Source organism: Odontesthes bonariensis, chromosome 13 (assembly GCF_027942865.1).
Source record: "Odontesthes bonariensis isolate fOdoBon6 chromosome 13, fOdoBon6.hap1, whole genome shotgun sequence".
NCBI lineage: Eukaryota > Metazoa > Chordata > Actinopteri > Atheriniformes > Atherinopsidae > Odontesthes > Odontesthes bonariensis.
In genome coordinates this window covers 2,321,849-2,342,500 of record NC_134518.1, presented here as the reverse complement: position 1 = coordinate 2,342,500, position 20,652 = coordinate 2,321,849, and the positions used below count along the sequence as shown (strand labels likewise).

General features: G+C 43.7%; 1 protein-coding gene across 2 annotated transcripts in view; it reads right to left on the bottom strand.

Annotated features, from left to right (window-relative positions):
- The window catches only part of uvssa (UV-stimulated scaffold protein A), a 66,083-nt gene that overhangs the window by 6,640 nt on the left and 38,791 nt on the right, over nt 1–20,652 (bottom strand). Inside the window, exons 8-12 of one of the 2 annotated variants that reach the window (XM_075480804.1) lie at nt 13,937–14,045; nt 1,689–1,893; nt 1,330–1,461; nt 897–1,080; nt 543–654 (exon numbers count right to left, since the gene is read on the bottom strand). In XM_075480804.1, coding sequence (XP_075336919.1) covers nt 543–654; nt 897–1,080; nt 1,330–1,461; nt 1,689–1,893; nt 13,937–14,045 — 742 coding nt within the window. The remainder of the gene's footprint in view (nt 1–542; nt 655–896; nt 1,081–1,329; nt 1,462–1,688; nt 1,894–13,936; nt 14,046–20,652) is intronic. The other variant, XM_075480806.1, reaches the window with a different exon arrangement.

Genomic DNA, 20,652 nt, shown 5'->3' with positions numbered 1-20,652 from the left:
AACAGTGAGAGAAAAAAACAACTACCCTCAATCTCATTGGCTTTGTCATCCGTCTCCAACTCGCCAAACAAAGAATGTTCTTTCCACACTTTTATTCCTCATGGCCTTTGGTCACATCTTTAGGAAAAACAAATGAAGAGTTTTTAACTCCAGAAAACACCCTCATCACTGAAAAGAGGCAGCGAAGCAAACCCTGAATGAGTTTTTTCATCCTAAAAGGAAACTACTACAGATGATAAAATGCAGATGAAAAGAAAAGAGGAAAAATGGAGCATCTCTGTCTCCTGAAGAAGACAGAGAAAGCTCAATGAAGAAAGGCAGCATGTAAAAGCTCGTTTTGCTTTTAACTTTTCAGACAAAAAGAAGAACAAGAGCCACAAATCCTCTGTGCAGTAAGATGCAGACGGGATGAAGAGTTACCAACCGTCTTAGCTCCCACAGAGGATCTGCATCATGCTACTCTCTGTAATTCAAATAAACGGAGCGGGACGTGAACTGCTTTCGTCCTGTGGAGCGTTGGATGTGTGTGTCCCACTGCTCACCAGCCTGCTGCTCTCTCCTCTTCCTCTCCTCCTGCTCCTCCCTCTGCCGGTCCTCCGGTCTGCAGGGCCGGCCCGCCTCGTCCCGGGGAACGATCGGGCCGTGAAAAGGACACTGAGGACAAAAGCTGCAGGTTAGATCCCCGTGCTGCTGCAGGTTAGACCCCCGTGCAGCTGCAGGTTAGACCCCCGTGCTGCTGCAGGTTAGACCCCCGTGCTGCTGCAGGTTAGACCCCCGTGCTGCTGCAGGTTAGACCCCCGTGCTGCTGCAGGTTAGACCCCCGTGCTGCTGCAGGTTAGACCCCCGTGCTGCTGCAGTATTCTGGGGGATCAGAGAAAGAGGTTTGCTGCTCTCACCTTGAGGCGGTCCTGCCGCTGACACAGGTTTCCCTTCCCCAGCGGGGCTCTGCAGTGATGGCTGACAGGAACAAAGCTCCCAGGAAAGGAGATGTACCTACTCCTGCTCTCTGCCAACAGCTCCTGGTTCTCCACCTCCTCCTCGACCTCTGTGGGAACCCAGAACTGATGCAGAGAGGCCGACCTGCAGGAGCAACACATTTAACAGCGTTTTACTGCCATCTGGCATCAGGTCTGAGGTTTGAAAAAATAGCTCGGAGCCTGTGAAACATTTAGCAAAAAGTGCTGGCTGTACTGGAGAAAAGAAATAAGCTTATTTGAAATGAAAAGTTTCTACACTATCATCATGATTCATTTCACTTCTGCTAAGAACAGGCCTGAAAAAGCTCATGTGTGTGTCCACAGGTGATGTGTTGTGTGTCTGCAGGGTTACTTGGTGATCTTGCCAGCATTGGGCTGCTCCTGGCCCCAGTAGTACAGGTCCAAACCGAACGGAACCACTGGAGCTTCAACAGCTTTCAGCTCGGAACTGGACTGAGATGAAGAGGGGCCAGAGGTGCTGCTGCTGAGGGAGAGAATGTGTTCAACAGGTTTACCAGCACAGAGCCTGAAAAGTCAAGTTATCCCTCCTGATGGGGCGGTGTGACCAACGACAGGGTCAAACTGTACAATGAGGCGGCGTGGAGGGCAAAAGAGTGACAGGTGACAGGAAATGGCCACAGGGGAAAAGTGAGGATGGTGGAGACTGAGAAATAATGGCAATGTGAGTGAAATGGTGGAAAGATTGAGGACCTGGGTTCTGGAGGCAGAGAGATCTTTTGTCTGAGGAGGCGCAGCGTGGCAACAGCAGAGGTCGGGTCCTGCTCTTCTTCTTTCAGTCTTTTCAGCCGCTTGGAGGAGGAACAGGATGCGGACGGTGGGAGAGGAGCTGCAAATATTTTCCGAGGCTTTTTTGGAGTGACCTGTGCTGCTGAGGTGGAGGGGGAGGGGTCAAGACCTGCAAACAGAGGAAGATGGTGCACATGTTAAAGATGAGAGCCTGCTGAACTTAGCATCAAGCTCCCTTTGAGTAAAGATATGTTCAGCTGTGACCCGCTTTATTCTTTCTCACCAAAACCTAACATTAAAGCAACACTATAGGAAAAAACTAAGTGTTTCTGGCTCATTTTTCTTTGTTATCCATATTAGCAGCTCTGAAATGTCCGAGGCTGAACACCACGGTTCCCATTGGTTCAGCCCATTGGACAGCGTTTGGCTTTGCTGCACCTTGTTACCTACCGGCAGAGGTGGGTAGTAACGAGTTACATTTACTTGAGTAAGTTTTTGAAAACATTATACTTCTAGGAGTAGTTTTAAATCACTATACTTTTTACTTTTACTTGAGTAGATTTGTGCAGAAGAAACTGTTCTCTTACTTAGGCTACAATGAGCTGGTTACTTTTCTTCTTACCTCTTTGGTATTCTACGCCTCATTATTTTTATCCCCCCGCGTACGCCTCATTTTAATGTTTTATTCTGACAGAGAGAGAGACTTCCGCCAAAGGCTCTACCACCTGACTGTGTTCCACCAATCAGACGCAGCCGTGCAGTCTGGTCACATGACCGTACTCGATCTCAGCGGCGGGACGGGTTAGCTTTAGCATTAGCAGTCGTAGCAAACAAACAAAGAAACAGATGAAAAATGTCAGAACCAACGGTGGGAAATGAAGACGCAGACGAGGCCTCATACTGAAAGCATGTTTACCTTACAAAGAGTGAGAAACAGCAGCTACATTATGTGTCTTCTGTGTCAACCAAAACAAACGCACATTTCAGCAGAAACTCAACATCTAACTTGAGGAAACATGTAGCGCTAAGTTTCCTAAACTCGTTTTTTCCCCCATGGATAGATGAATGTTTGTTTTTTAGGTTACATATGGGTTACATATGTTTTAAACATTCCCTATGTCTCTTTTATTTTTTATTGAAGTACTTGAATTTACCTGGATTATTTTAATTTAAGCTATTTTGTAATTAATTAATTTTAATTTATTTTATCGATTGGATGAACTCTAATTTGCCTAAAGATGATTATTTAGAATTTTTGTCTGTCTGATTGAATGCTTGTGTTAAAGCGATACAATGTAACTTCTCAAAAAGCCCATTATGGAGCTCCCCCTACAGGCTTGGAGGTAATGTACGGTTACACTGTCGTAAATACAACACCCTTTCGCTTTCACGTTTCACGTTTGTTGACGAACCGGCGAGGAGTCCGAAGGTGCAAGCTATGTCGACCGAGAAGGTAAGAGTAATCAAATGTACCTGGGAGCGTGAGAGGGGTCTATTTGTTTTTGCGGTAGGTGTGCCAGAAAGCAAGTCGAAGTACTTCCGCTCAGCTCCCGGGCCGCTCCAGCAAAGTTACAAAGCGCAGTTTTTCCAACTCAGACCCCCGAAGGGCATAGGAGACAGGCCAATCGTAATATTAAAACTCATTCTAGCCGCACAATTTTTTTCAAGCTGTTATTTTAAGGTAGAAATGTTACATAGTAGTGCTTTAACAAATAAATCAGACGTTACTCAACAGTTACTCAGTTCTTGAGTAGTTTCTTCACCAAGCACTTTTTTACTCTTACTCAAGTAATTATTTGGATGACTACTTTTTACTTTTACTTGAGTAAAATTTTTGGCTACTCTACCCACCTCTGCCTAGCAGCTCTTGCTTTGTGACGGCTAACATAGGCTCCGCCCCTTGTGAGCGCTCACAGGGCACAGTGGTTATTAGAAGACGTGCGGACGGGTGGAAGGACTTCAAACCCTGCCCAAACCCTGCTGTTTTAGAGACACATGACCTATCTCATGTCAAAAGTTTACTGTCATGGCTGCTCGTTGTATTTCGCTCAAAATAACAACTGGAACCGACTCGTTTATAGTGCTGACGACCTGCAGCAATGTGCACCCAAATCTCCAGGATGAAATTTGTCATTTCTCAACTGCTGCATGTGTGTGTGTGGCCAAAGGGCTGGACAGACTGTACGGGGGCCTTAAGCTCCCACATCCACACAAACATAGATCAGAGAGAAGCAGTAAGCCGAGCGCTGCCTACATGCTGATCCTACACTTTATTAGGACCGAGCCGGGAGCTTTGATTCAGATTCAGCCAGGGCCTTACAGACCTGCGCAAGTCATTCACACAGTGGGGGCAGCTTATTGGCCAAACAGTAGGACAATTCTTTCCTTCAAGACTAACTAAAGAACATTTGAAATAGAAAAAGGCAAAACAGCCAACTTCTGTCTCAACACAACTGATGAATGCTTCAAAAGGATGGAGGTGGAGAAGAAGAAACAAGCCCCACCCACTTACAATCTAAATGTTTAGCAAAAGCTAAATTAAAAAAATGTTAATATTAATCAATACATTGGTCTCAGATGGATTTGATGAACAACATCCATACTGAATGCAGTCTTGTCAGCTAAGGCAAATTGAAAGCATTAGCTGACTGTTCAGTCAGTTACTAAAGCTAAAAGCTAGCTGTCCACACCTGGTGCTAACCTGGTGTTAACATGTGTTCCATGCTCTTAATACAGGTGTGAACACACACACACACACACACACACACACACACACACACCCACCCACCCACCCACCCACCCACACACACACACACACACACACACACACACACACACACACACACACACGCACACACACACACACACACACACACACACACACACACACACACACACACACACACACACTCAGGCCTGATCCCTCAGGCAGCATTTACAAGGGTTCTGGGACAATATTCATGTATATTATATTAGGACAGTGTGAATAAAAAGGCGTGCTGAGCCACACTGAAGGACCACTTCTTCCCCTGACGTGATTCCAACAAGCAGCAGTTTGGACCAGGGTGTTTCATCCCTAATGTTTCCTGAAAATGTTTCATTTCTGCAACGACTGCGAGTGTCTGATCGGTCCTCTTTGAACACACCTTTGTTCGGGGCTGAGCTGTGCAGACTTAAACTGGAATCTTAATGCATCACAGCAGAAGTTAAAGGGGAACTCCGGGGCATTTGAAGCGCAATCCCATTGCTAGAGGTTGTCAAATACTGACAGTAGGACACAGACTGGTGCAAATCGGCGCTCCCTGTGCGGCGATTGTGCTGTTTGCGCAGCCTGTCATGCTAGCCAAATACGTGGTGGCCAAGAGGCAAATTCTAAACCTTCCATGTAAAACAACAACTTGCACACTGCAGAAACGTCACACCACTTTATAAACCATCCGACAATAAAGTCACAAGCCTTACCATCAAAACCATATGCATGGTTCTCACATTACTGGCATGGGGACGTTACAAAACAACTTTATAAATAGCATGTAACTCACCGGTTGTTGGTATGCTCGCGTATGTGAAAGCCCAAAAGAGTCAATGGACGATAATCCCATATACAAAACAATTATCTTCTCTTGAAAAACTGCGTTCAAGTATTTAAAACATTACAACAATATTACTGGGCATGTATTAGGTTTAGCACTTGCCCCTTGGCCACCACGTATTTGGCTAGCATGACAGGCTGCGCAAACAGCGCAATCGCCGCACAGGGAGCGCCGATTTGCACCAGTCTGTGTCCTACTGTCAGTATTTGACAACCTCTAGCAATGGGATTGCGCTTCAAATGCCCCGGAGTTCCCCTTTAAGGTGGAGTGTCGGGAAGTGGAGAATTAAAAAAATAGGCCCATGGACAGGCAGTAAAGCTGTTTATCAGGACCATGCATCTTCAGTCTTCTCCTCAGACAGTTGCTCAGGATGAAAACTGCAGAGTTGGAGGACTTTAGTGTGTCTTCATCAACAGAGGTGCTCTGACACCGAGCTTTGCCACATCACTAATCCTTTCTTTCATGCTTCATTACATCTCTCATATTACCATGGCTTCTTAACTGAGCTCACTGACCTTATTTTTCAATAATTTAACACTAAATGTGACTCAGGCTTATTTGAAATGTGTCTAAATGAAAACATAGTTGAGTTGCTGAATGGATGAGTGATTTTACAGAGATGTCAGTAGACCTGCTGATGAGCTGTTTGTGTGTCGGCGCATACAGAGCAGCTACAGTAACAGAACCCCTCCAGATGAACTTAGAGGCATATTTTCATGCAAGGTGTGAACACGTGTGTTTAGAGTCGTTCACTTGAGATCGGATGACCCTGAAAGCATCAGAGTACCAGGTCTGGACAGGCTCTAACAGAACCCTGCCATTTTGATCATTCTTAACAGTCTACGGCCAAAGGTTTCAAACATTTACTGAAATCAGTGTTTCAACTGAAAGAGTCTTTCAATGTTTTCTATGTTTTTCCACTGCATCACAGCATTTAGAGATCGTACATTAGTCTCCTACATAAGGCTAAGCAGGGACGGTGGTTGAATTGGGAAGGTGTAGAGAACAAAAAGCTTAGTTGCAAAGAGCTGTGGAGTATGGAGGAAAGGAGTATTAGATTTTTGATAGGGGCAAAATATGATGTATTGCCAACTCCCCAGAACCTAAAACTCTGGGTAAATGGAGACCCGCTTTGTTCGTTATGTTCAGGTACTGCAACTCTAAGGCATATTTTGTCAGGTTGTAAGGTTAGTCTGTCACAAGGCTGGTATACGTGGCGACATGACAAAGTATTAAGAAGCTTAGCTGCAGGTATTGAAGATAAATGAAGGCAGGTAAACTTAGGAGGGTTTAAGGTGAAGAGAGTGGCAATTCAGTTTGTTCAAGAGGGGGAGAAAGTTAATAAGATAATAAGGAGGCAAGGCAGCTTAGAGGATGCTTGTGATTGGGAGATGCAGGTAGATTTAGGAAATAAGCTTGTTGTTCTCCAGGAGATAGCCTCTACAAATCTAAGGCCTGATATAGTCTTGTGGTCTAGGAGTAGAATGAGAGTCTATTTCATAGAGCTGACTGCACCTTGGGAGGAATTAGTAGCAGAAGCATATGAAAGGAAAAAGCTTAGATATGTGGAGTTGGGGGCAGAAGCAGAGCAGCGAGGATGGAAAGTTAGAATATGTCCAATGGAAGTAGGATGTAGAGGATTTGTTGCAAAGTCTGTTGTCTCATTGTTGAGGGAGCTGGGTGTAAGTGGACAGAATGTGAGGAAAATAGTGAAGGAAGTGTCAGATGAGGCAGTAAAGTCAAGTCAGTGGATTTGGATTAGAAGAAGCAATAGTAGCTGGGGGCCCAGCAGGGGGAGCACTTAGGGTAAACAGACTCTTAGAAGAAGCAAGGAAGAAATCCAGGAAGTGGACGGGGTGGTCCATGGCTGTGTTTGAAACTGCATACTGCATACTACATACTTGCATACGGCATACTCATCGATCAGACAGTATGCAGAGCGTTTACCCACAATGCATTTCGCTCCTGCCCGAGCTGAAATCAGCCGGCCTGAAGCTGATTTCGCTTAAGCTCTAAACTCTGTAAACTTTAGCAACATTTGAAACATTTTCAGGTGAGAAAGTAGTCGTTTAGATCCCCAACGTGTTGAAAATCTGACAAAATGCCGACTATTTACAATTTTGTTCCGACGAATTTGGCGCTACTAAAGCTAGCCGTAGTGAGCAACGCACTTCTGGTTATTTTCACAAAATAAAATACCCGTTGCCTTTTGTCATAGGGAAAGCCACTACGATACAATTGGTGCTTCTGTTTTGAAAACAGGAAGTGAACCTACCCTCGTTGTAGCTAGCTTGAAACTGCCGTTTTGACAGGAAATGACGATCGGCGACGTCACGTTATGTTGCATGTTGGGTAGTTTGAGTATGAGTAGTAACCTCATGATGCACACCCAACATTTCGGCAAATCTAGTATGCATCCGGGAACTTAAAAAAAGTTAAAGTTAGTAGGAGTAGTATGAGTAGTAGAAGTATGCGGTTTCGAACACAGCCCATGTGAGATTTTTGAAACCAGGCGGCCATTTTAGGTGAGTTTGTCTGCTGAATCTGCCAGTGTGTCTTGTCCTGGCCTCCACCTCTGGCACCCTCTATACTTTCATTACCCCCTACCCGAACCCGGGTTTGAATCCCATTCCTACTTATCTTTACCTCTTCTATTTCTACCCCCTACCCCAACCAGGGTTTGAATCCCCACCCCGCTATGACTGGTGTGCAGTTGGTGAGAGGCTGAGGTAGCTTGTGGCTGTACATTAGGGGGGTGACTCTGGGACACCAGTGATCACTCTCTAGCCTCCTGGACACTGATGAAAGGAGGTTCCCACCTGATGGTCAGCACTGCTCACTGGTCTATGTAGGGATTATATGGAATTAGTCTGGTCCATTTTTTTCAAGTTTTTTGTGTTTACCTTGAATTCTCAGTGTATTTAAGCGATTCATCTAAGGTTTATTTAGGAGTTTTATTTATGGAAAATGTTTGATCTAAATACTTAATGTTTGATACCATCTCATTTCATACATAATGCGATGCCAATTTGAATGCCAGTACTGTGTCAAATGCTTTACAGCATAAATCCCTCCTTCAGAATAGCCTGATCCTGGTAAAGGGCAGAGGGTGATAATCGTTATCTTCTGACTTGTTAATAGGGCCCTAACATACATATGCATCTTTTCTTGATAGTCAGTGTAATAGGATAAGGTTGGCCAGGTTTTTGCCTTAGATGGCATGGTTTTCACACAGTCCACACTTTTTTAACATTTGTTAAACATTAACATTAACACTGGTCAGTTGAATCTCTGTATTTCAACCTCTGCTAAGCTCACCCTCCTTCCACCTCATCCCTGGTCTGTCCGAGTCGGATGGCAAAACACCGACTCAGTCGACTCTTTGCAGAGACCAAATGGCCGAGGTCTGGATGTTGTGGATGTTAAGACGCACAGATCAATGTAGAAATGAGTGGAGTGTGTGTGTGTGAGAAGGTTGTCTTTAAAAAGGGAAAGAAACGTGGGAGGGCAAGCGTGGCTCGAGAGAAAGAGAAAGGGAAAGGCAGAAAGAGGTATTGATTTTCCAGGGTTAAGCAGGGCCTGTAATTAAAATGTTAATTTAAGAAAGAGAGAGATAGCGTCCTGACAGCAGAGAGGGGGATAAGAGGACTGATAACCAGAATGACAGAACAGGACAGAGGGGTGGAAAGAAAGAGGAGAGAGGGGACATGAAGATAGATGGAGGGGGAGAGACGAGAGAGCAGATGAACTCTGTGAGATGCAAGAAAAGGAAGAGCAGAGGAAACAGAAAAATGATAAATGTGATGTTCCTGGCATAGATGAAAAACGGGAAAGATTAGGAAAAGGAATTTTAAAGAGACTGTTGTAATCAGTGAAACTAGAAGAGATAAAAACTCATGTGATAAGGGAGGGAACGATGACACACTGAGGACTACAGAAAACCTCACCTATTCATAAGACTATATAATAAGACAGCTGGAATCTTATTTTTAATCCGAACAGATTATGATACAATGATCCTAACTGTGGGAATTTGTAGAACACACTGCCACATACAGATACAGCTTCTGTAGCTTATTATAAAGCTGTCAATGTCAGGCTGTAGAAAAAGCATTCCCAAACAATCCACTTCATGAGAGGCAAGGTGCCGTGAGCTGGTGACGCCGTGGAAACTGGGGGCAGGGCCCGGCGGCACCATTAGACAATGATTCAAAATATAACCTCTCTCTTTTGGATTCATAAACAGATGGAATGGAGACTTTTTCATTCCATTCATGTATATGTTGTCCTCATGAACGGTGCTCCTTGTTTGTTGTGGGAAAAGGTTAAACTGCTGAAAGATTAAGAAGAAGAACTACTTCTTTGTAAGTCAAGAAAGAAGGCAGCAGGGTGTGTACGTGGTATGTGTGTGTGTGTGTGTGTGTGTGTGTGTGTGTGTGTGTGCACCAGAGTGGGAGGTAAGAGCTGGGTGCAGGGCTAATGGGGGCTCATTAAAGAGGTTGAACTGTTAATTTGGTACAGCCCCTTTAGATCATTACCTGGCCCACTACTCACCCTGACGTGCACACACACACGCACACACACACACACACACACACACACACACACACACACACACACACACACACACACCTGTTTTGGGCCCATCAGATGCAATCTAATTACTCCAGCTTCTAATTGATTTCTAATGGAGGAAGGTGGGAGTGGAGAGGGATGGACTCGCAGGTAAAGGAGAGGCTCGGGGAGAGTGTCATGAGTCAGGAAGGTGGTGGAGAGTGCTCAGAAGGGGTCATCGGGCATCTGCCCTAAGCCACAAAAACATGGCTGACCCAGCAATAACTGCATGGTCAACATGTTATGTTATGGTGTTATTAACACAGGCACATAAATACAGTCACACATTTAAACCCACACAAGTTCACATCTGAATCTATGTGAGTGACCAAGAGATGGTTGGAAATGGCTGACAGGGGGTTTTAGCCTTTACTGCTGCCTGCAGCTGGTACCTGGGTGCTTGGAGGACTACTAACAGCATTCCATCTGATATCTAGAAAACAGCGTGTTGTTTTGCAGCTCACGGAGTAATAAAATGAGTCAGCAGTTGGTTATTGACCTGAACATATGACCTCTTGCCCAGCATGCTGCCTGGAGGCTACACATGGGCCATACAAAGCCACTGCAACCACAGTCCAAGCGTAACATCCCTATGTAGCGAGTGACGACTCTGTGTGTGACGGTAAATAAATGCATACGTCCACAAGACATGCCCATCAAAGAAACACGTGGAAATTCTTCAAGCATAGAAACAAACTGATTACAAGACTGTGCTGCATTAGAAATCAGACGAAATACATCAGTCAGGACCAAAGCACAGACTGGGGATGGGTTAGCGTAACAGAGTTTTTTGGTAATGACATTCATCTGTAGATCAGTGACCATATGTATTGTAAGAAAGAGATGAGGCCACAGAGACGTTGCCCATTGGTTTAACTGCTGTTTTAACCAATTTAGGCCTAAAACGCCTGGAAAAGAATGCCTGTAAAACCTATGGGCGATTTCAGAAAGACCCCCTAAAACCTGAAGTTTTTCTGGAAATTCAGCAATTGTGTCAACGCCTACTAAATGATTGATTTCTCAGCCTCTGTAGCAGATAGAAACAAAATTCAAAAAGTATTTGAGAGCTTACACCTGTGGCTTTCTTTGGAAATTGCGTTTATTTACATACACCTTCATGAAAATAGAAAATGTAAAAAGTAAAGTGCAGGAACAGCACTATTTTCAATTAGAAAACAGTAATAAAATAAAATAAAATTTTATATTTAAATTATTTATTTATCTATTTATTTTATCGCCAGTAATCTGTTCGTACTGGCAGCACAGGCAGTCCCATGCCCATACACATTCCAATAAACGTTTTCATCTCCGGCACAGTTACGTGGGACCACCTTGCCATCTTTGCTCGAGCTGGAGTCTGAAGTACCTGCTCACTGTATCTATTCGTCTCAGAAACGAGATGCGCCCAAAGCTCCTCAGTAAAAATATGATTAAATGCCTGCAACGGTGTGGCATCTGCAGGTAAATCGACTTTCACCCCTGGTGTGCGGTTGAAATCTCTCCGTCGATTGCGGTGGTAATTGTCAGTCTTCCACTCACATTCAAACCCTTCAAAATCATCCTCAAACATATGTGCTCGCCATAAATCTCCATCAATTGGGTCAGCACGTTCTTCAGCATCATCAAAGCCAAGAAACTCCTCACAATCGCTACCGTCTGAAATGTCTTCCCACTGAAAGTCCTCCATGCTTGGTTCGATGAAACTTAACTTTTTTTAATTTTTTTTTTTCGATGTAACTTAACTTCAAAACAATGACACGAGGAACATGACGACACTCTCACGTGTCTATTATAATGCATTTAATTGGCGCAGAGATCAATAATTGGTGCAAAACAACCTTATACATGAAAAAAGACGTGTACGCTTTCCCGGCCTTAAAAGGTAGAATAACGCAACAGCGCCCCCGGCTTTAAAGGTAGAAATGCGGCAATGCTTTCCCGGCCTCAATGGGTTAAGGGCACCACTGGAGCTAAAGAGTTAGCCTTGAGTTAGCCTGATTAAATAAAAACATACCTTAATGATGCCTAATATCCATTTAATCATGGGATCATTTTCTAAATATTCAGCAGCACACTGATGACACAATCACAAATTTTAGGGAAAATGTATTGGTAAGTGAAGTTGATACTTTTTAAATGGGAATCCACTTGAGCATCAGTCATATTTCAAATGGAAATCATGTCTGACATGAGAGGATTAAGTCCACCATCTTTCATATATGATCTGTGAAGAAGACACAAAATTCTCCTTGGAAGTGGTCAACGGCATCAACGGCATGTCCTCACTCATATGTGTGTTTGACTGAAATGGTACTAAATAGAATTTCTCAAAGTCAGACTAGCATATCAAGATAATGCAGTTTTAAGTCAAATTTCTCCTGCAAGCATATGTTCAAATGGACTCAGACCAGCCCTTGTGCTTCCCACTGGTCCCCTCCAGGGAAGGAAAAAGTGGAGAGTACATGTGAAATGCACAGAGCCACATATGTGTAAAATCCACAACTCAGAAAGGTGCTTATTTGAGGCCAGCAAAATTGTTTGTCTGTAACGTAATATTGCAACCACAAAAAGCCCAATACTAACAAGTTGAAAGGGGGTCACATCACCATCTATTTAGAAGAGTCGGACATCTTTGGGTTTATAAACTCTCTCGTGCTTCCACACAGGAACAAGAGTAGTCAAAATAAATGCTCTTCTTGAGCTATGACAGTATCTCAACTTAATTGTGTATGACAACATACGCAGTGGAACAGCTCACTGACTGGATTACCAGTTAAAATGATGGGCTTAGCTCACCTTAGCTTTAAATTACTGGGAGAAAATCTGGTCGTCTGAAGTAGATGGAAGCAGAAGCGTTTGACAGTTTTGCCCTTATTTTTATTTGATAGTGAGAAACACAGATTAACTATTAGGTTGAAGGATTTTTACCAGAATATAAAGTTCTCAATTTTTTGGTGACAATATTCATGTTGCAGCAAGAAATGAGATATAGAATTTTTTTAAGTCAGAAAAAATATCTAAAACATTTCAGACATCAGGGCCTAGCTTAAATAGCAGCTAAAGTACAGTCTGTTGCACTTAAGCAACCAATTATGAATTCGCAATAACCTCTATAATAGTCCTGGTGTTGATGGCATTCAGGAATAGATATAATATGTACATACTGTCTATCGTTCAAACTGAAAAGACAGAGCTTCTCCTTCTCTCCCTTCTATCTGAGGTCTAATTGTGTCATCCAGCTCAGAGCCATTTCCAGGCAAATAAACTGTAAGAGATGATGATCACACAGTATGTGCCCAACCCTCTGGTCCTAACATCCAACATGGTGCCACACCATTCTTTTTGGAGTTTTTTAAATAATTTTTTGGGGGCTTTTTATGCCTTTAATGGACAGGACAGTTGAATAGAGACAGGAAGCAGGGGGCAGAAAGAGGGGGAATGACATGCAGGCCGTCCGCTGTGGGACTGGAACCGGGGCCGGCTGCAGCGAGGAATGTAGCCTCTGCCCATGGGGCGCCTGCTGTACCCACCGACCGCCCCACCATTCTTCTAAGAATTAAAATGAGGTGAACATCAGAATTAATTCTCCTCCAGCCATTCAGTGTGCAGACTAAAAAACTGATGACAATCAGTGTATTATTAACCATTTCTGCTGTGAACATATTTCTGTAGAAACGCTCTAAGATCCACTACATCAGAGAGGAGCACGTTTCGGCATGTTGATCTAACGCCTGATGGGACGAGGAACAGCTTTCTCTTTGCTTTCGGGGGCAACCTCAGAGACCACATGTACAAAGCCACTTAAGAAGCTCTTCACCTGCAGCTGCTGAAGGCGGCTTCTTTGATGTGCGACTGTGCACGTGTGTGTTTATTTATAGAGTGTGTGTGTGTGTGAACTTTCAGAGATTAGGGCGGCAGCAGGTCTTCTTTTGTAGATTAAAGTCATTATTTATGCACGTGTCTGTAGGTTGTGGTGTGTGTGTGTGTGTGTGTTGTTAAACTGACCGTACTCAGCTCGTAGATGTTCAGGAATGTGTGGCTCATAACCTTCTTTTTCTGGAACCTCATCAAAGTCGTCGTCATCCTCCTCATCTGCATCTGACGTAGCCTCCACCTGAAGAAGAGGGAAGATTTCGCTTCAGCTCATGACCAAAATGGAGTTTCTAAAAAGGCAAAAATGTTCAATAAATCTAAAGACAGATTCTGGTAGCTTAAGTGTGTCAATTAAATCTTGTTGCTGGGTCCTTCAATTATCTGTGTCCTTCGAGAAGTCAAGTGTCATGACCTAAAACAGAATATGGGGACGATGAGTTGTGTCAGCGCCATGAAGCTCGCTGCGTGACACAACACACACAGCCCAAACCTAAAAGCCAGGGAAATATACACCGATGTGCTTAGCTGCTCCAGAGTAAAAAACTGAAAAAAGGACTGCAATGGGCTCAGAATGAATCTTTTCTAATAAGTGCATTAGCTAAAAAACACATAACCATAGCACACATTATGTGGTTACTATGCAGATGCATGTTCCCTGTGAGTCACAGATTATCACGAGGTACATGTTCCACCTAATAACTACAGATCATGGGGGTGGCAACACTTTGAATGTTTGATGAGGACAGTATGAGCAGATGCATGCAAGACAAAGAATAACATACCAACAGCTGCGACGTACTGCTCAGCACAGATGCTTTCAGACAGCTGAATTCATACCCACAGCGCAGAAACTGGGCTCAGTTGCACTTCGTAAAACTACTTTTATACTTTTCTGTTGGTTTCTCTTTAGCTCTTATTGCAGGGTACAAGCTCTGTCAACAGGATGGAGATCATCTGTGACCCAACTGTACCGGGACTGGTCCTGATGACAGAAGTGTTTGGTTGAGTGTATGAGCGCAGCTTTGAAACAGACCCTGACAAAAAGTCTTTTAAAACATCTCAAATATAAAGAACATTCCTTCATAGCATCCAAACACAAAAGAGCACAAAGGAATGTATCGACGATGAGCCCCTGGGCTTACTGAACCTATGTGTGATGGACAATTGCAACATGTAATAGCCAGTAAGTTGCTTTGAGTTCTGCATCTGTGGTGTGTCCTAACCAGACAAACAATGCTGAAGGTAAGTTGTCCAGGGAGCTCCCAGATCCATTAAGCCTAAAAGTGCTCCAAGAACTGTTTGACCACAATGCACCTTGGTTTGTAGTTCATCATTAATACTCTAATATCAAAGCATTCAACATTTATACCTTAATAATAAACTCAAAAGCAGAAAATGTGTCATGGCACACAGATGGGACATTTTTGCAACTGAAGGAGGATAGAGCACAACAGGACACCCATGTACTTACATATTACTAGCATCACTAGAATTACTGTTGTGCATAGTGATCCCAGGGAAATGGGATGGCATGATCCAGCTCAGTGATGGTTGGGAAATGCCTGGTCACATGCCGGAAAGAGCCAAAACCCCAGAGTTGGAGAGAAATGGGAATAGTTCTGCAAAACTGCTCCCACATCAGGACATACATCCAACAGGATATCTTTTGGGAATTGGAATCTGCTCAGAATTCTCTCCGTGCGCTCACCAAGCACATCAGTACGCTCTCTGAAGACGTGTTCATGCAGAACACATGGTCAGCCAGATCAGCCGTTACACTCTCTTTTCTAAGTCTTGACACCAGTTGGGCTACATGTCTGTTTCTAACAAAACACAATTACTAAATGTGTAATTACTCATTTCAGGAAATAAAGACTTTCTGTAATGGATAGTGTAGAGGTAAGATGTGGAGGACAGGGGTCCGTTCCTTATCCTATGCTTTGGATAAAAGCGTCTGCCAAATGCATAAACATAAAGGATAGGATGTTAATGTTGAAAAAGTCTGCTGCAGTCAAGGTTAAACGACTTGTGTCGTGTTGAATCAGTTCATGCTGAATCAAACTTCTTCTCAACAGGGATGAATGGCATCCCATCCCATTCTCCTGTGTGGGCAGCCGGGACTCACCCAGTAGAGTGGTTGTCTTTCCAGCCAGAACACCGCTGTCTCAGTCCCTGTTCTTTCTCTCACTCAGTTTATACTTCACATTTTTTTTATCAAACAAGCTAAAACATATTTATGAAAAACAAAAACAGCTTTTTGTTTCAATGGGTCAGCATCCCAACAGTGTGGAAGCAGGCGGGGGTGAGTGGAATCAGTCGGTGCTTTTTGGCTAGTTTTAGTCTCCATCATGATTGATCGTGTTAGAGCAGGCTGGACAAACTCCAGCCTGTTCAGATGACACATCTTAGGTATTCCTCCAGGGAAATGAACGGCACTAGTTTCTGTGTCTTAAGTGTTTTATGCAGGTGAAGGGACTTCACTGCTGTGTGATACATATTTGTGTGGGGGGCTTAAGACCAGCCTTCACTTCAAGTCATACATCATTAAAAGCAGTTCACAGATACACTCCAGACTAATAAGTGTTGGGACAGTTAGAGTTTATCTATCAGTATCTGTTCACTCTAAAGAAAGCACTGCAGACTTTGTTGAAGCGACTAGCTTCAACTTGAATTTAAATAGATGTTAACACATGAAGTTACAGAGCTGCAAAAGCAGGTATACATCTGATCTGATCTTTCAGCATTAGCATTCAGCAAAATGAGTTGTACCAAGATTGTGGTGGAGTTGGTGGTCAATATACAACTATGGAAGTGAGGAAAAGATGAGAGGTGCTCAAGCAAAGATCTGGGACAGGGATTCCCCATGTAGCTGGTTTGTCAAAAGAAAAACCGAAAATGGCAAAAAAGTTAGATGGCAAGAGCAAACATCAGCAGGATGACAAGACAACCATTTATATCGAGACAAAAACAACGACTGAGCCAGTCAGAAAAGCTCCAGACAGAGTTTTATTCAATAAGAAGCTAAAAGGCTCCACCAAAGGGATTGTGTGAAGGAAAAAAAAAAGCAAATGGTTCAAGGCATCTGTCAAATATGATAATACCGAGTCTTCCATTATGGGATGGTTGCCAGCATAACTGGCACATTGGCACTTACTGATGTTTGGCTGTTACTCTGATAGGAAGACAGACATTCAGTCAAAACCATCAGAACTCATTAGAGGACGCTTCATGATTCAGCAGGACAATGGGCCAAAATACACAGCAGGAGCTAGCAGGGAGCTTTTCAGGGTGAAGAGACTGGGCATGATCACCTGACTGAGTCAATTTCAGTCCCACTTAGGAGCAGTTGTCTGAGCAGGTGCCGACGACCTGCCTGAGGAGAGAAGCCCCAACAACCAGGTCGTACTGACGGCCTGGCAGATGATTAATTAACAAGACATCTGATGTCTTTGAATCCAGAACCTGTGGACATCCCTGCCTGCAAAGGACTTTCCATACTATATATATTATATATGACATTTGACCTGATGTGTCAATGTGTTTCATTCAGAACCCCCTTACTTTAGGCCAGTACTGCCCAACCGGTCGATCGCGGATTGGTCCCAAGTCGACCGCGAGGGGTGTAGGAAAAAAATGAAAAGAATCATTCTCACGCTGAAAAGAAATAATAATATAAATTTCCCCGCGCACCACTATCGCTATGGAAACGGCAGGACACAAGCATGTCTCCCATGAGTCTGAGCAGAGCAGTTATTAATAACAACAACACTAATGATAATATTATAAATGAAAGACCCCCATTCCTGCAACCCGTCTAACCTGGGGGGGGGTCTCACTCTGACCTGCATTTAAAACGAGCGGTTACCACTCCTAAAGGTAAACATGGCTGAATGGGAAGAAGATTATTTTTTTGTTTATTCTCATTCGAAGCCAGTGTGTTTGATTTGCAATGCAACGGTGGCGTTCTTGGTCGGCGATCACTTAAATGTTTTGTGAAATCAAATTGTAAAAAAACAACAGAACTCATGCCTTTGTTTAATAGTGAAAGTAAGAGCATTTCCACACGAACGATGCAAAGGGAGCTCAAGAGATTGGGACTAAACCGCTGTGTAGCCCTAAGAAAGCCACTTATCAGTGAGACTAATTGGGGAAAAAAAGGCTTTAATTTCCTAGGGAGCATAAAGATTGGACTCTGGAGCAATGGAAGAGGGTCAAGTGGTCTGATGAGTCCAGATTTACCCTGTTCTAGAGTGATGGACGCATCAGGGTAAGAAGAGAGGCAGATGAAGTGATGCCCCCATCATGCCTGCTGCCTACCGTACAAGCCTGTGGGGGCAGTGCTATGATCCGGGGTTGGTGCAGTTGGTCAGGTCGAGGTTCAGCAACGTTATGTGCCCAAATTATGAGGTCAGCTGACCACCTGAATATACTGAATGATCAGGTTATTCCATCAGTGGAATCTTCCCTGATGGCACGGGCACATTCCAAGAGGAGAACGCCCGGATTCATTGGGCTCAGATTGTGAAAGAGTGGTTCAGAGAGCATGAGACATCAGTTTCACACATGGACTGGCCCCCACAGAGTCCTGATCTCAACCCCATTGAGAGTCTTTGGGACGTGCTGGGGAAAACTTTGCACAGTGGTCCGACTCTACCATCATCACTACAATATGATCATCTTGGCGAAAAATTAATGCAACTCTGGAAGGAAATAAATGTTGAGACATTGCAGAAGATGTTGGAAACAATGCCACAGTGAATGCGTGCCGTGATCAAAGCTAAAGGCGGTCCAACGAAATATTAGAGTGAGTGACTTTTTTTTTTTTTTGGACAGGCAGTGTATATATACACACACATGTATGTGTGTGTATATATATATATATATATATATATATATATATATGTATGAGGTTCTAAGAGCACTTAGGAGAATTTATGGTTTTTAATTTCCTGGCGAGGTTGTTAGAGATTGGTTGGGCTACAATTCCGAACACAACACTCCTATACACAGTAGGCTCATTTCCATCTCCCAAATGTGGGTATCTGAGTATGTGTGGGTGTGTGTTTGTGGTAACCACTACACTTTTCACATCTGCGGTTGCACACAGACACTAATATTCACAGTGATTAGCATTATGAGGAGCAGTAAAACCTGACGTTAAACTAACCTCTTATTCCCAAAGGCCTCTTTTTCATTCATTCACTTCATCTGTGTGAAATAGCTGCTTCTCTCTCTCCCTGAGTGTGTGTGTGAGAGAGAGAGATAGAGGGCTGCTGTGTTACTGCTGATAAAGCCCATTAAAATGGTAGAATTAGCTTACAAATGATGAGTCTGTGAATGATTACTAACCCCCCCTCCCACACACGCATGCATTTACCGCTGAACCAAAGGACAGAGTCACTTACCCGTGTCACAAGCCTATATCCACACCTCCTCATGCAGCATGAAGAGACCAATTAAAACACTTCTTATTACAATCCTCACCATTAAGTTAACAAGCAGCTAAACAATTAAAGCCTAATTAGCTCTAATTAATGCAGCTACAAAAATACAAACACTGAGGACGGTGTCAGAGAGAAAGACATTAGGACTTGTTTATGATGTCAAACATACAGATACCCATGTTACTTCCATGTCAAAAGACACACACACACACACACACACACACACACACAGAAAGAAAACTTTATCCCTTAAACAGATATCTACAACTTCAAATTAGTATGATTACTGATTCAAAGGAGTTCAGCTGGAATCAGCTGCTAACTCATTCCATTCATTTGGCATTGATGTGTATAGCCATACAAAGAAAATGATCAATCAAACTAATCCCTTACTGCCCCACCAGAGTCAAACTAGGTTGTATTAAGTATTCCACTGAAGGTCTTGGTTTGAAGAAGCCAACATGACCACATCATTCACAGAAAGCAGAAATGAGACCCTGGGCTTCCAAAACCAGACACCCACATCTCCATGACGAGGCCTTAAGATCCTGTCCATGTAAATCTCAAAGTCCTAGCGGAGTACTACGCACATTGTAAACCAGCTCGACCTCGTGCCAAGAATGCGGACACGGCTCTTGCTTTGGAGATACAGGGACCGGATCACTCGTAAAAAGGGTTCTGGTAGCCCCTACTTCCACAGCAGCCTTCTCCTAATCCTTTTCCAAGTCCACAAAACACATGCAGACTGGATGGTCAACCTCCCTTGACCCCCTCAGTAACTTTGTGAGGGGAAAGATCTTGTCCACTGTTCCACGACCTGGGACAAAACCCCACAGTTCCTCCTGAATCTGAGGTTTAACAAGCAGTCAGAGCCTCCTCTCCAACACTCTAAACCAGTGATACTTACTATTTTTTTCACAAGAGCCACATTGGCAGAGCAAAATCAAGGCAGAGCCGCTTTTACGACAACATACTAAAGTCCCTTTTTGCAAATATGCATTTCTACATATAAAACATCCCACAAAAAAAGAAACAACACAGCCAATACATTTTCAATTAAGACCATATTTACCTTAAAGCTGCAGTCGGCAGGTTTTCAAAATTGCGTGTCTAAAGACGGAAAATTCGAATTCATACAACTTTCAGGTCCCTCCCCCAACCTCTAACAAGCTCCGAATCGCCCCCCAAACCCCTCCCCCTCTGTGGAGGTTGTGCACGTGAGTTCACATCAGTGTTGAGCGCACACAAGCTGGGGCAGACTCACGCTCAGCAGCGTGTGCACAAGCTGTGATTGACAGGTAGGATTCCTCCACCCTAACTTGATTGGTTAAAAACAGCAGGGAGCGCTCGGTTTTTGCAAGCATGATTACAGGCTTCAGAGGGAGCTACAGATTTCGTTATTTT